The sequence below is a fragment of the Leopardus geoffroyi genome, chromosome C1 (genome assembly GCF_018350155.1).
Source record: "Leopardus geoffroyi isolate Oge1 chromosome C1, O.geoffroyi_Oge1_pat1.0, whole genome shotgun sequence".
NCBI classification, from domain to species: domain Eukaryota; kingdom Metazoa; phylum Chordata; class Mammalia; order Carnivora; family Felidae; genus Leopardus; species Leopardus geoffroyi.
Window position 1 is genome coordinate 99531693 of NC_059328.1, and position 15077 is coordinate 99546769.

General features: G+C 50.9%; 1 protein-coding gene across 2 annotated transcripts in view; it reads left to right on the plus strand.

Annotated features, from left to right (window-relative positions):
* Window positions 1-718: 718 nt before the first annotated feature.
* Window positions 719-15077, plus strand: part of ATP1A1 (ATPase Na+/K+ transporting subunit alpha 1) — a 29821-nt gene continuing 15462 nt past the window's right edge. The window contains exons 1-4 of one of the 2 annotated variants that reach the window (XM_045478787.1): window positions 719-1049; window positions 11858-11962; window positions 12653-12712; window positions 14619-14822. In XM_045478787.1, the coding sequence (XP_045334743.1) occupies window positions 1038-1049; window positions 11858-11962; window positions 12653-12712; window positions 14619-14822 (381 nt within the window). In that variant the 5' untranslated portion in view covers window positions 719-1037. Of the gene's footprint in view, window positions 1050-1565; window positions 1822-11857; window positions 11963-12652; window positions 12713-14618; window positions 14823-15077 lie in introns of those variants that run through there. The other variant, XM_045478788.1, reaches the window with a different exon arrangement.

Consider the following 15077-nt stretch of genomic DNA (forward strand, 5'->3'; position numbering starts at 1 on the left):
CAGGTTTATTTCACACAGCAGCTTAAATAAATTCACTGGACGCCCTTTGGGTGGTCACTGGGGTCATGAAGAAAAGCAGGGGGAGAGCGCTCGGGCCTTCTGCAAGACCAGCTCAGACCCATTCCTCCTGGGGCCGAGGGGGAAGTAGATCACGCGGATCCCGGACCACAGGAGGCGTTTGGGGGGGCACCGAGAGACCGGGGAGGCGATCCGCAGGTGGGCGCTGGGCTCGGACTGCCCAGGGAGGCGGAGTCCCTCAGGCGGGCGCGGGCTACCATCACACCCGACCCCCCCCCATTCCTACCCCAGAGCGCCCTCGGTCCCGGAGGAGCGCCCTGATACGTTGGAAAGGCCCCTCCGCGCGAGGTTTCTGTCCCCAGTCCGCAGAGATTCAGGGAGCCCAGTTCCGAAAGCGTGCCCGCACCCACTGCGGACCTCGCTTGTCCTACAAAGCAGGCCGGTCACGCTGGGCGGCGGGAGGAGGGGCGCGAGAGCTGCAAAGCCGCCGAGTCCCAGCGGCCCGGGAAGCCGGCGCGCCCCGCAGTGGCGCGGCCGCGGCCTCCCGGGACGTGGGCACGCGCACCCCAGGCCCCGGCGCCCTCCTGCCGGGAGCCCCGACTGGCCGCAGCCGGCGCGGCCCCGGCCCGGGGGCGGGGTTTGGGGCGGGGGCGGAGCCAGGCCCGCGGCCGGTGTCAGGTTGCTCCGGTAACGGTGACGTGCCGCGGCGTGGGCGGGGCAAGCACGCAGGTTGCATATTTTAGGAAGTGAGGAGGAGGCGCGGGCTCGAGCTGCGGCTGGGTCTGGGGCGCGGAGCAGCGGCGGGAGGAGGCGGACACGTGGCAGCAGCAGCGGTAGCAGCCCCAGCGGCGGCATCGGCCCGAGCCGCCGGCCGGTCTCCCTCCCTCCCGCCCCGCGGCAGCCCTAGCTCCCTCCTCTCCGCTCCCCCGGCCGCGCTAGCTCGGCCGGGAGCTGCTCTCTTCTTTCCTCTCTGATTCTCGAGCGACAGGACCCGGCGCCGCGCACAGACCTCCGCCACCATGGGGAAAGGGGTGAGTGTGCGGCGAGCCTGGGGAGGGGCGCGGGGCGCCGGGAGAGAGGAAGGAGGAGGAGGAAGTCAGGGGGGCGACCGCAGCCAGCGGGAAGCGGCGGAGGAGGAAGCGGCGCGGCGTGGACGGGCAGGCAGGCAGGGCGGCCAGGCTTAAAAGACGACGCACTTTGGAAATGGAGCGAGCGCAGCCCTGGGGGCCCGGCGGGTGGGGGGAGGGGGCGCCAGGGGACGGCGGGCGGCAGCGCGGGGCGGGCCGCCGACCCCCGAGTCCCAGCGCGCCGCGGGCCCGGGGCTCCTGGAGGCGGCGCTCGGGAGCCGCGGGGCTGGGAGGAGGAGAGCGGACGCCGCGGGGCGGCCCCGGGAAGGCGCTGGCCGCCGCGGCATCCCCGAAGCCGGCTCCCCTCCCTCCCTCCGCCCGCCCTCACCTCCCATCTCTTGCCTTCCCTTTTCCTTCCGCCCTCCGTGCCCAGAGGAAAGGCGTGCTCCTCCCCTTCCCTTGGGGCGCGCTGCCCGGGCCCCTCCCGGGCTGCCTTCCCACCGCGGCCCCGGCCCGGGCGCCGGCGGGGGCTTCCGACGCGGGGGCTGCGCTGGGGGGCGAGGCGCCCGGTCCCGACGGCGCTGGGGCTTAGCCCGTTTCCCGCACTGGCGGCCGCCCTCCCCCTTCCCCCCTCCCTCCCCCCCCCAAAAAAACTGGCTTCCCCTCACTGCGGAGCCGGTCGAGCTGGCTAGTGCCAGAAAGGGTGTGTCTTCGCCGCCCTAAGATGGCCTTTAAGGTATACTTTTGCGAGCTTTAATGGGACGCCTTCCATAAACACTAGATGCGCCCTGGGGCGGCTGGAGTGGTCATTTCCTTGGTGGGGAGGGACGAGTAGAGTTTTCTTGGGGGGTGAGTCTGCTGGGGGGACAGGCTGGCGCACCAGGGCCTCTGGGTACAATCAACTCGAAAAAGGACTGCAGGCGGGGGGGGGGGGGGGGGCGGTGCAGGACGCGGGGGTAGGAGCGCCGAGGCATTCCCGAAGAAACCAGGGGTCTCCGGGGCAGGAGAGGAGAATGCTGGAAGCTCTGGGAACCCCAGAGAGAGCCACAGCTCGTTTCTGTGTTTCTGTAACCGGTAGCCGTGATAACCCGGAGCCGCAGCAGAAGACTGAGCCCCAGACCCTAACGGGGCTAAAGTCAAGTGAGAAAAGTTTATACCAGATAACAGCCCAAAGTTATCAGTTCATGGGTTAAAATGACCAGGTCGTGAGAACACGGATAGGAGAGAAGCTTCTCCATTATCTGCCGGGTTTGCACAGTGCGGGCGTCTGGTAGGTCTCTGGAGGTTTTTAGGGCTCTGCAGTGTGGAGTCAGAGGTGGGGGTAGAGGCAGGGTGCATTCTTGGGGGATTCTTAATTTTGGATTTTGAAGGCGGTAATTAGAAGGGCTCGGACATGGTAGAAAGAGTGTGGAGAAGTGGAGTGGACGACTGGTATCTTTTAAAAGCACAGAATGTGGCAAAGAGCTGAGTGCCAGCCTCCGTGTTCCCCACGACAGAAAAGTGGGTTAGTGGCCTGTGCTTGTAGCAAGCATTCTGTCAAACCTTAGGTCATTCCCATAAACGAGCCCTGTAAAGCTCACCCCTTTATCTCTCCCCCCGCAAAAAAAAAAAGGAAAAAAGTTAATTTCCTGAGCCGGACATTACTGATTTTGGGGGGTGTAGTGATCATGGATGTGTACCCGAGGCCTAGGAAGGTGAAGTGACTTGCTCAAGGTCAAATGGTTGGTTACTGACACACCAGACTTGCCTGATTTCTGAGCAGCCTGTGGTTTTCCCAGCCTGAACACTCCCCTACTTAACGTTGCCTTAATGTGCAGAGCTCCAGCATTCTTCTTCATGTGAAACGGGGGTCTTTGTGATAATTGAACTAATGGACCAGAGAGATGTCAGAGTAACTAAGTTGTATCCACATATCTGTATGTTTGTATATCCACATATCTGTATGTTTCGTAACCGAACACATGCACCGCAGTGGTGAAGATCACACATCTGGGTTGTGGGGGTTCACCCAAGATGTCTTACGGATCCTAAGAAAACACCAGCGGCTAGTAGACGCCAAATCGAATTACAGCTGGTCCACGGGATGATACGCCGCTTATGTGCCCAGGTCGTAGTTAGTGTTTTGGGTGCTCTGATAAATTAATTGAACATTAAGGGGGGTTGGGGGGGAGACGTGTGTGTTGGTGGTGATTCTCCTGGGATAGCCTTTCCCCCTTTAGTCCCCAGTGACTTATTGTGATAGTCCAAATGCTCAGAAGGATATTTTCTGCTGAAATGTTGGGATTTTTCCACATGGGGATTAAAATGTGGGTGGAGTGGTGACAAAAAAAACCCTGCTGATAATTGGTTAACCAAGAAGCCTGTGCTGGCAGCTAATTTTTAAGGTCATTGTTAATTTCTTCCCTTCCTCTCCTTGCTGCCGTGGGGGCCCAGGTTTTGATGATACTTCAGGTGATTTTATTTCTCCTTACAAGCCTAGCCCCTGGGCTTTTGGGAAGCAAATGAAAGAACTGCTCCTGCTGAATCATTCCTGGATGAGATAGGATTTTGTCCTTTTTTTCATGTTGTTGTTTTTGCCAGTGACTTGGCTTAAACCGGCAGCCAGGCCTACCGCCTGCAACTGTTTGGTTCACCAAAGGTACACCAAAAACTTGTGTCTTTTCTCAGGTTTACAAAAGGTGGGGGCAAGGGATGTCCCTAGGTCCTGCGGTGCAGTTCTCCATTGTTTGAATATTAACTTAGTTACCTAGAAAATGAATCCTACCTTATTTATGGGCGGTGATTTCAAGAGGAGAAGGGGAAAAAGCTTCAGGTGAAGGTTGCACAGGGAACACGCCTGTCAGCAGAAATCCTGGTTGTATGGTCACATTATCAACTGCTCTCTGGGAGCTCAACTTGAAAGTGTGACTGAACCGCCTCTGGCTGCTATAAAGCTAGCACTTTAGACCGAAAACATTGTGAGGCAGAGTCCTCAGGGTGGAAAGTTGCCCAGGCCTGGCCAGGAGTAAGCAGAGCCCTTAACGGGAGGAACTGGTGACCAGCACTGGGGCCAGACCAGAGGGCTGGGATTGCATCACACCCCTTTGCCTGTTAAGCGGTTCAGTGTGTGAGTATGACAGGCTCCCCCCTTGGGGTTCTTTCTGTACCGTTCTGAGGGTGTATCCTCTTTTGGTAACTTAACTGGTTGCTAATTTGTAGTGTTCTTTGCCAGTAAGTTTGTAACACTCTAGTGACTCACCTTTGGGTGGGAGGGTAGGAAAGGGGGAGGTCTGCATCATAAATGGGAGAACGCTGAGAATAGGCTAACCCCTGTATCCCTCCCTCCCTAATTCCCCTCCCCAAAGGAGGATTTTTCAAAATCTAGTACCTGTTCATCCAGGTGGGGGCTGAAACTGAAAATGTACAGACCTCTGGAAACGTTATTGCCAAATCGCATTTGAAAATAAAAAGTGAATTCAAAATTACAAAGCACAATGGACTGGGTACTCAAACATGTTCCATCCCAGAACCCCTCGGAGAGCTGTTGGTTCGGGATGATTGTAGCAACAAATTAACAGTTAAGTGGCTTTCTGTTCAAGGCAGGCTCTGTTCTCTTAAATACAACCAAACTTCAGAATGAGAAAAAGGCTCTAACTATTTAGAAGGATCGTGTATGTGAAAGTAAGTAAAATTAGTTTGTTGATTTAAAAACAAAAAGGTAAAAAAAATATATATATATATATATATGTTTAAGTCCCTGAAGCTTGAGGTTCTTGACTGGCCCTTAGGTGGACCTACTCGCCCTGAGGACCAAGCAAAGTCATCTCTGTTCTGTCCAGCGTGAGGTCAGTGCAAGTAAACATCACCGCTTTCGTGGGGCTCACCAAGTGCTGGGCACTGAGGGAAGATCAGATCTTCATTAACTGTAGGTTTCCTGTTCACCCGTTAGTCTTAAGCCCTTCAAAACCAGAGAAGGCTTTTTCTCTCACCTGGAAAACATATTAAGGATTGAAAATCATAGGAAATACCATTAATGACCCTCCAAAGGAAAGCCCAGTGAAAGAATCTGTTGACATTGTTGACCTATTTAATAACATCTTAGAGTCTTTGACTACTTTCACTTTTCAAGCAAGGGACTTTACATCTTTTGCGTCTTTGTAAAAGTTGCAAAAGGGGGTGAGGGGGGCAGCGTGCTTTTCAGCCATCTGTGATGGGAGGAGGGTGAACGTTTGTACTGCCGTGCCTTCTTGCTGCCCGGGGCTCTCTGCCAGCCAGCAGGCCAGAAGAAGAAACATGAGTGTCAGATCAGATGGGCTCACAGTAATCAGAGTGGCTGCGTTTGGACAGCACGGCGCTGGGCAGAATGTTCCCCGGCCCTGCCAGAGCTGTCCAGTTCTGAGTTGCTCTGCAAACACATGCCCAGTAACTCACTGTGATCATGCGAAGTGAAGACAATGTGAAAGTCCACTGGCTATTTTTTTAAACTCTCCTTCGTTTCTATATTTTTGGAAAAGGAGACGTAACCAAGTCAGGTTTGAACTTTCTCACGTTGCTATGAATTGAGTGTATGAGAGGAAGTGGATTCTTTGGCTTGAATCTCAGAGAGACTGTTCTTTGCATATGACTCACCTCATTAGTTGTGCTGGAAATGTGTTGTCAGGAATCCACAAGAAGTTCTTCACATTTATTTGACTGATGTTTGGGTAGCAAATCCTGTCAGACTAGAGCAGTTTTCCTCTCTGGTTTCCTTTGCATCCTGAGCCACGGGAATTTGGGCCCGTACACCTCATTCCTTGGTTCCTTTGCGACTCTACGATGAATGGTATCTGAACATTAATTATCTCTGTGTCTGGTTTTGTTCACCCTCTATTTAGTAACAGCTGTTAGGTGGTGTCTGTTGGCGATCTGAGAAAAGTTGGCTCCTGGTGGCTTGTGCTTTGTCCTTGGGGTTTGTGTTGTTTGGGGGCCTGATGGTGAAGAAGAGTGTCAGGTCGTGGGGATCGGTGGGTCTTCGTGTCTGATTTATCTTTCCAGTCCGTCGTCATGGCGAGGGCTCTCCTGCACTTTGGGGTGAATATCCTCTTGTGTTTTTCTTTCTTCTTCCACAGGATGCTTCCCTGGGGCCATATTTGTCTCATTGTTTCAGTTCAGGTGCCCTGTCTCTCGGGCCTTGTGCCGCCTGCCAGCCCTTTTAACTCCGTATCCTATGCTTCAGGGGACCAACGGAGGAGTGGTGAGGACTCAGAATTTATTCAGCCCCTCGTGGTGCTGGTGCCAGTTACTAATCCTTCTTCTCTCCACCTGACCACATCTTTTGAGTAGCACTAGCCAAAGAGGGGTCTGATAAAATGAGAAGAGGGGTGAGGAGGGCAGCCAATGGAGGGAACAGGCAGAAAGTTTTAACTCTTGGTAACCCGGGTGCCTAATGGTAGAGGTAGGGTTAACCCCCATGAAAAAACAGGTTTGGGTGTTTGGGGTTTTGTTTTGTTTTTGTTACTAATTGGTAACTGGAAAAGCAGGGCATATTTTAAAAGAGACAGTAAATCTCTTAATACATAAAAGAGAATATATTGATCCTTAAGACATTTTGGAATCTGATTCTCAGCCCTTGCGGGAGGGTGGGCTGGCAGGCTCGTTAAGAATTTACTTACCAGCAGGTTGGGGAGGAAGGTGGAGCCTAGTTCCTTTTGGGCTGAGGGAACCCGGCTAGAGCTGGAGATGTTTTTTTTGCCCCCCAATGGCTGATGGGCCGTGGCCCAAGTTTGGAGGTAGTGAGCTGGCCTCCCAAAGGGACCCATTGCTGTGGCTTCGCTACATGACATTCTCCAGCCTGCTGTACGTCCAGGTGAGTGAGAAGGAATACGAAGCCATGGTAGTCCCTCCTCTACAGGAGAAAAAAAGCTATTCCTTCACCACCCAAAATGCTGCTCTGGGCCACAGAACAGCTGCAGTACTCAGGCGGCGCGTGTCCTCCCTCAACCCCAGCCGTCTCCGAGCCCTCGATCCCGGGGTAGAAAATTCCTTGCACGTAAACCAAACTACTTAAGGAGCAACTGGAGGCGAAACGAACTGGGCTTGATCATTTCTTCTATTTTCTTTCAGTTTTAATGGATGAGAGGGGCCTGGGTGGCTCAGGCAGTTAAGCGTCAGACTCTTGATCTTGGCTCAGGTCATGACGTCACAGGTTCATGAGTTTGAGCCCCACAGCAGGCTCCACGCTGACAGTGCAGAGCTTGTTGGGATTCTCTCTCTCCCCCTCTCTCTGCCCCTCCCCCACTCTCCCTCGCTCTCTCTCAAAATAAATTCAAAAAAAAAAAAAAAATTCTCTCTCCCTATGTCCCTCTCCCCCACTCACGTGCTCGCTTGCTCTCAAAAAAAAAAAAACGTTTTAATTAATGAGTTGAAATAATACCCCAAATGAGTTGTTTTTTAAGATTAAGAGGAGTTATAGTGAGGAATGTCAGTAATTTATACGTTAATTAGAACACAGTTATAATAGTAACCTTAGTGCAGAGCCTCGCCAAGTACCTTTACATACACGGTTGTGTCTGATACTGATGTAATAGTACACGGCCCCAAGAAGACGGGAGGGTGCCTTCCTGGCCCCCTTTTTTCCACGCAGAGGACGACGGAGCCCTCCTCCTGGCCCCTCTTCGGAGCCCAAGGCCTTTGTGTGTGGGAGTGGGTTTTCAGAAACGGTGCAGCTTTTAGGTGTTTTGTTTTCAGACTTGACGGGAGCCCCTTGGTGAGTCAGACGATCAGAAACGCCTTCTCTAGACCCGTCAGGAGTCACGCCAAGTGGTATTCCCATTGTGGGGATGAGGCCACCGAGGCTGACTGTCCAGGGTCCCCGCAGCTGGCACGCAGCAGAGTGAGGAGGACCAGGGGCCTCCTGGAAGGACGTCGGCATTCCTGTCTGAAGGGCACGGACACCGGAGCTTCCCCAGAGGCCTCTCGGGGGCACGTCCAGCAATCTTAAGAACTCGGAGCTCCCTGCTGGCCACAGGGCCATCTGTTGCTGCGGTGGGGACAGGTGGGCTGGCCAGTGCGTCTGGAACGCCAGGCTGGGGAGAGCCTCCGAAGCCTGGCCTGAGCCGGAGAGACGGTGTGCAGCATGGAGGCCCCGGGCGCAGCTGTGGTGTGCGCAGGCCTCAAGTGACTTAACTCTGCCATGGAAGCTTCTCTCCTACACGTCCTTGCACCTTTCGTGTGTGCCTTTGTGAACCTGAGGATGGTTTTACCTGTCCTGTCCACCCCGCGGATTTTAGTGAAGGAGAGGAAGGCGCAGGCCGGGGTCGGGGGGTGTGGGGGGGTACGTGGTTTTAAGTGAGTGAACCTGATTACTACTCATGCTAACCTTGGTTTGTCCTGTGAAGAGTTTTCTCTCCCCACCTCCTGGGCGCTTTTGCCCTCTGCCCGGACCCAACGGTAGCAAAACACCTAGGGCATCTTTGAGCGGATGGAGCCCCTGGGAAGCACAGGATGAAGTAATGACACATGTGAAGCTGTGTCACCCTGGGCAAGCCCCTGTCCTCGTGGTAACGTCCCACTTCCTACATTAGAATGGAAAAAAAAAAAAAAAAAGCACAGACCAGAACCTAACTCACTTCATCTGTTTTACCAGTGGCCCTGGTAACTTGAGCTTCCCTCTGACTTTCTTCAGAGGCCTCATGGGGGTGCCTGAGGGGCTCCATCCATCACGAGTGTGCTGGGGGCAGGAGGTGGGCAGTGTCATTGGAGTTTTGTAATTGAAGAAGTAGGAAGTAAGAGTGGGCAGGTTCCTAGAGTCAACTGACTGGGGAAACCACGTTTCTCATTCTCTCTCCCTTGCCGTAACCTATGTTTTCCCCAAATGGTTTTAAAAAGTAAAGAAAATGCTGTCTCCCCCCCCCCCTTTTTTTAAATTTATATCCCTTTATAAAGTTCCTTTGGGGGTTTTTATAGTCAATCTTCCCTTTTTAAAAAAAATTTTTTTAATACTTATTTTTGAGAGAGAGAGCATGAGCTGGGGAAGGACATAGAGAGAGGGAGACACGGAATCCGAAGCAGGCTCCAGGCAGCACAGCCAGACGCGGGGCTCGAACCCACATACTGTGAGATCATGACCTGAGCCGAAGCTGGACGCTTAATGGATGGAGCCACCCAGATGCCCCGTCTCCCCATTTTTAGCATTGTTCCCCTATCCCACCCTGCACTCCTCGCCCCCAGACACACATGTACACGCACCTACGCACACAGATTTTTTTTCTGCTTTGAATCTGTGATAATTGAGACCCATGGGGACTTCAGGAATGTTTAGTTCCTGTCACAATAAGCTAGTATTAAATCATTGTTTTATTGGTAGGGAAGAACCACACTGTCGAAGCCATCTGGTCTTCTGGACAAACTTTTCAATAGGCAATACTTAAAACGCGAAAGAAGAGAAATTTCACATAATGATACTTCCCATGTCTCTTTTCACAACTATCCTCATTTGAAACTACGCCCTGTGTAGCATGAATTGGTGAGGAAGGGGAGGGGGTGGCTAGTAGGATATGAAACTCCCGGCTCACTTAACCATTGATAATTGCGAGGCTGGAGGCAACATACTTTGTAAATAGGGATACAGCTTGGGAATCTGTCTGGGGCCTCGCTCTCCAATCAGTCTCTCTCCCTCTTTAGAAATGGAAAATGTTGAAAGTCTGAGGCGAAAGCATATAGGTGGTAAGGCAGAGGGATTTTAACTCTGATTTTTATATATTGATTTGTTATTCTTAAAGTTACACAATTTTATTTTTTAACAACACCTCAAATGGGAAGAAAAAAAGTTCAAGATCCTGCAGAAATGCCAATATTCCATGGACATCCCAGTGGGGTTGGAGGAGTGGGAGGTGGGGGCTGGTTTTCATATTCTGAAATTAAACTTATTTTAATGATATTCCCTTGCGTAAAAGAGAATTTGTGAAGTATATTTTAAAAATCAATGCTACAAACCGGCCACATAGCCTTTTAGAGATTCCCTAGTCAATGCCTTCAAAATGATTTTTAAGTGTTGAGCTTTCCCATGAAATATGTGAAAGAAATCCCACTGCAGACTGTGGTTCTTGCCTGGTGGTGGCCCTGTCCTTTCTTTTTGTTTTATTTGCTTTCAGCGTGTGTGATTATTTTCCATTTTAACCCTGGCACCAGGGGCCCTGTGCAAAGAGGCACTTACAAATGTGGTTGCTCCACAGTGGAGAGAATTTCAAGAATGTTGACTATCTTTAGACCTGCTTCATTCTTCACAGATAAGATAGAAACAAAAGAACTCCACTCTGTTGGAAGAAGAAGTTAGTCAAGGAACACTGCAGAAGTGACCACCGGAGTTGAACCACGTGAATAACATAAACGTCCTTGCTTGTGGGCGACACCAGCCCATTTGGGGCAGGACTTCGCTTTAGAGCCTTGAGAAGAGGGTGTTTTCAAATTCAAGTGAACGTTGTATTTAGTCGCCACCGTCTTAGCTGCGACTGAAATACACCTATTCCCCCTTTGATATATATATATATTTTTTTTAATTTGATTTTTAGCCCAGTAAAATGTTGATCCGGACACCAGTTCCCACTTAATTCTTCAGTGGCTGGTAGAGTTAGAACTGAGTAAGGGAGAGCCACCGAATAATAGTTAACAGCACCACCCCGCATCTGTTTGAAGAAAAATGCTAATATCTCCTTCCCCTGCCCTTTCTTAGGGGTGGTGGTTGGTGGGAGGCAATGTGTGGGGTTGGGGTGTCTGAGCAGGGGTTGGGGGGGGCGCCCCTTCTCCACAGACTGAGCTCTGGAGTACCAGGTTCAGGCTTTGTGCAGATAAGCTCAAGCATGTTAAATGGAGTGGGGGGAGGGGTGTGTGGAACAATCTAAATTTAAACTATAGAATCAACATTTTCTCTAAAAATTGTTCCAGTTTTCCGGAGGCGTGGGTGGATCCTGTGAATTGTGTGCTAACGCACATGCTTTTCCTACACGCTGCTTATGTCAAAACATTTCCAGTGACTTTCTTTTGGGGGGTTTATTTTCAGGCTGTAGATTGGGGGTAAGAACTCTTTTTTTTTTTTTTTTTTTTTTTTTTTTCCAATAATTTCAAGGATTCTTAGGATGGCTTTTGATTAGAAGATGGAAAGGTTGGTGTTCTGATGTAAGCCCTGAAAGAACTTAAATTCGATATTTAATGACTTCTTTGCAAATCTAAGAATTTGAGCATAATAACAAAAGCCACTTAGCATTTAGGTGTTTTGTTTAAGTTACCATTTGGTTCTCCCAGAAATGGAGGTTGGCGCTATTCTCTCCATGCTGTGGAAGAAAAACTTGAAGCTCCAGCAAGAGTCAGTGACCGACCCCAGGTTCCGTAGTGAGTGGTAGAGTGCGGATTCTAACTCAGACTCTTCTGCTCAGAATGCAAAGGCCTGAGCATGATACTCCTAAGTTAATAATGGAAAGGTGATTTCATTCTTGCAGTGGGGAAGGTGGAAGGCTGTGGGATAGAGATTTTGATAGTGCAGGCCCCTCCCTATTCACCCCAAATGGAAGTGACTGGCAGGACTGTCCCGTCGTTGCCGTGACTTCACTGGTCTTACTGCCCTTGGGCGCGGATGGCACATCTTGAGCTGAGGACCGTTGCTTTTGTTTAGGATGTCATGTAAGCAGTACGTTTCCATGATTATCATCCCGTTGACTATTCAGAATGATGGCTGCCCTAAAAAATGCCGAAATCCCTTGCCCCAGAATCTTCTGTTCGTTCATAATGCACAACCACACTTTCCCCACATTCTTTGGTAGGTTGGACGTGATAAATATGAACCTGCGGCTGTTTCAGAGCATGGCGACAAAAAGAAGGCCAAGAAAGAGAGGGATATGGATGAATTGAAGAAAGAAGTTTCTATGGTAAGTATTAGGATGCTTTTCATTCTCCTTAAAAATTACTTGTATCATTTTTGTTGTATGATCTTCCCCCTCCCCCACTGCCCCCCCTCCCCCCCAGTCATTTGAGTCAGAGACTTGGCTTTATTTTAAAAGGAAAGCGGTCATTGTACAGACCTTACCGAACTATAGAGGTCAGTATGGAAAATTTCCATTTTTCCAGGCTGTTACAAGGGTTGGAAGAGTTATCCAGGCACCCTGGCCTAGCCAAAGGTGCACAGAAGGAAGTGTGGTTGATACATCATGGGCCTTTGCTTTTCTCTATTTCTGGATTATACCAAACCCGGGGAACCTCCGACCTTCCGGGCTCTGGAGGCTTCCACAGACACAGGCTGGCTAGAACCTCCCTGGTCATCAGAGAAGGCAAGCAAGGTTTTCCTCGAGCTCCAGGACTGATGGGGTTTTCTGAAGTGATGTGGCGGGCACCCAGGGACTTCACGCCACAGCCGTCTCTGTCCTCTGGTGACGGGCGCTCGGCGCACAGCTGTGTGGTGGCAGATCCATTAGGCCGCGGTGAGAGACGTATATCGCCTTCTGCACCGGAGAAAAGCCCGTTTTCGGAGCTTAGTAGCAGCAATGAGCCACATGAATGCTTCACCCCAATCTTTTTTTTCTGGTACAGTGTTTAAGTCTTCTGTTTCTGTTTTTCCTTAGGATGACCATAAACTTAGCCTTGACGAGCTTCACCGCAAATATGGAACAGACCTGAGCCGAGTATGTTGAATTTCCAACTTGTACAGAGTCTCACGTGTCCCTGTGGCATCTCCTCTGTGTCCTGGGCGTAACCCTGGGGACCCTGGGAAGACAGTGATGACAGGCACCATCCGAGTATCTGCTGTGCGACATGCAGAGCTTGGGTTTTTATGTGTTTCTTCAGTACCTTGTTTCCCCACGAAACTTTGAAAGTAGATGTTATTTTCCCCACTTTGTAACAGGTGAGATCCAGTCAGGGAAAGCACCAGGATTTGATCCTGAATGACTCCACAGCCGCGCGTTCCCTGGCCCTTGATTACAAATCTTTCTCTCCATTTTTCTACATTCACGAAACGGGAGTTGAATAGTTGACCCTCCAGTACTTCATCTTTTGTACTTCTACCAGTGAGTTCATTGCAGTATGAGAGAGACACAGAGCACGGGCGGGGGAGGGGCAGAGAGAGAGGGAGACACAAGAGTCCGAAGCAGGCTCCAGGCCCTGAGCTGTCAGCACAGAGCCCGATGTGGGGCTCGGACTCACGGACCGTGAGGTCATGACCTGAGCCGAAGTCGGACGCTTAAGACTGAGCCACCCAAGCGCCCCTCATCACCTCACTTTCGATGACACCTTAAAAGGGTTGTTGTGCGAATTCAGGCGAGGCTCTGGATTCAGTGCCTGGCACGGTGAGACCGATGCTGAGTGGTGCTGTCTGTTACTCTGCTCAGGGTGGGGTGGGGTGGGGTGGGGTCACATGGGAACATGAGGCAGAGGAAGGTCCTAACTGAGTCCTCGTTTCCCCTTAACTTCTTGGTTTTCGTTTCCCTGGTGCCCGTACTCCTTAGGGAATTCAGATATTTAAAATAATGTGGACACAAACTATGTAGTAACAGACACTTTGGGCAGAAATTAGCTTTGTGCCTTTTTTTTTTTTTTTTCCTTTTTTCTGACTTGGGCATTTTGATAATACGAGATTCTGTAATGGTAGCCTTTTATCTCCTGTCTGCTGTCCCATGTGTTTTAAGGCCTATTTAAAGAAGCGTAAGGCCTTTAGTAACAATGGATTTTTCCAGTGAATACTTTTAAACTGGCAACTTGCCTGGGGGTTAGCTAGACCATGCACCTACATGAACCCTCTCCAGCCAGACCCTGTGTCAGTTGCCATCCAAAGAATAAAGTTCTTTATTTAAAACTTGGCTGTTAACCACTAACAGGTTGGATTCCCACAGATATTTTTTTTTTTTCCTTTTTTGTTTACAGAGGCTTTCTGTCTTCCCCTCCCTGACAGATTCAATAATGCAAAAAAAAACTCAGAAGCTCTTAATTTGTAAAACTGAATCAAGGAGTTGGGGTGCCCGGGTGGCTCAGTCGGTTAAGCATCCGACTCTTGATCTCAGCTCAGGTCATGATCTCACCGTTTGTGAGTTTGAGCACCGTGTCGGCCTCCACGCTGTTGCTTAGGATTTTCTTTCTCTCTCTCTCTCTCTCTCTCTCTGCCCCTCCCCTGCTCTTATGCATGTGCTCTCTCCCCCTCAAAATAAATACACTTTAAAAAAATAAATGAACTAATGAATTAACATTGCTCTATCTTTTTGGTAAAAACGCACTTTGTCATGAGCCCCTCATCTAAATTTAGAAGAGATCAGACTGGATTCAGATTTATTCATGGACCAGTTTAAAACGAATTTCAGTGTGGATGTGGTGGGGTCCTCCGGGACCTTCCTTGGGCAGCCGTGCCTGGCCCGGGGTGGGGGGGAGGGGTGGGAGGAGTCCTCATCAGAACTGGCCAGGTTTTATAGGCTCTGTAGCTTGGGGAATTTGGTTTCCTCCTGAACCCATTATCCTAGTTCTCCAGCTATCAGGTGGGTATATCCTCTTGTAAGGGCTGGGGCAGGGTGTCTTACGTGTATCCATCCCTCTGCTTCTCAGGGCTTAACAACCGCTCGAGCTGCTGAGATCCTGGCCCGAGACGGCCCCAACGCCCTCACCCCACCGCCCACCACTCCCGAATGGGTCAAGTTCTGTCGGCAACTGTTTGGGGGGTTCTCAATGTTGCTGTGGATTGGAGCAATTCTTTGTTTCTTAGCTTATGGCATCCAGGCCGCCACAGAAGAGGAACCTCAAAATGATAATGTGAGTTCTGTAGTTCCTAACTTAGATGACAAAGTGTGCACAAAGTATTCTCCTGGTCTTTGCCACCTGCCAGTTTTCCACCGGTTACCGCTGGTTGGCTGATGTTTTAAGCATGAGGCAAAAGCAGGGTTAGCAACTGGGGCCCTCAAGGCCCATCCATTCTTCTTCATTTGCGGTTTCTCCCTCCAGCTCCGGCCCTCTAGATGCTCTTCTGGGCTGGAGGTCCATCCTGCATGTCGCTGCTGTGACAAGGCG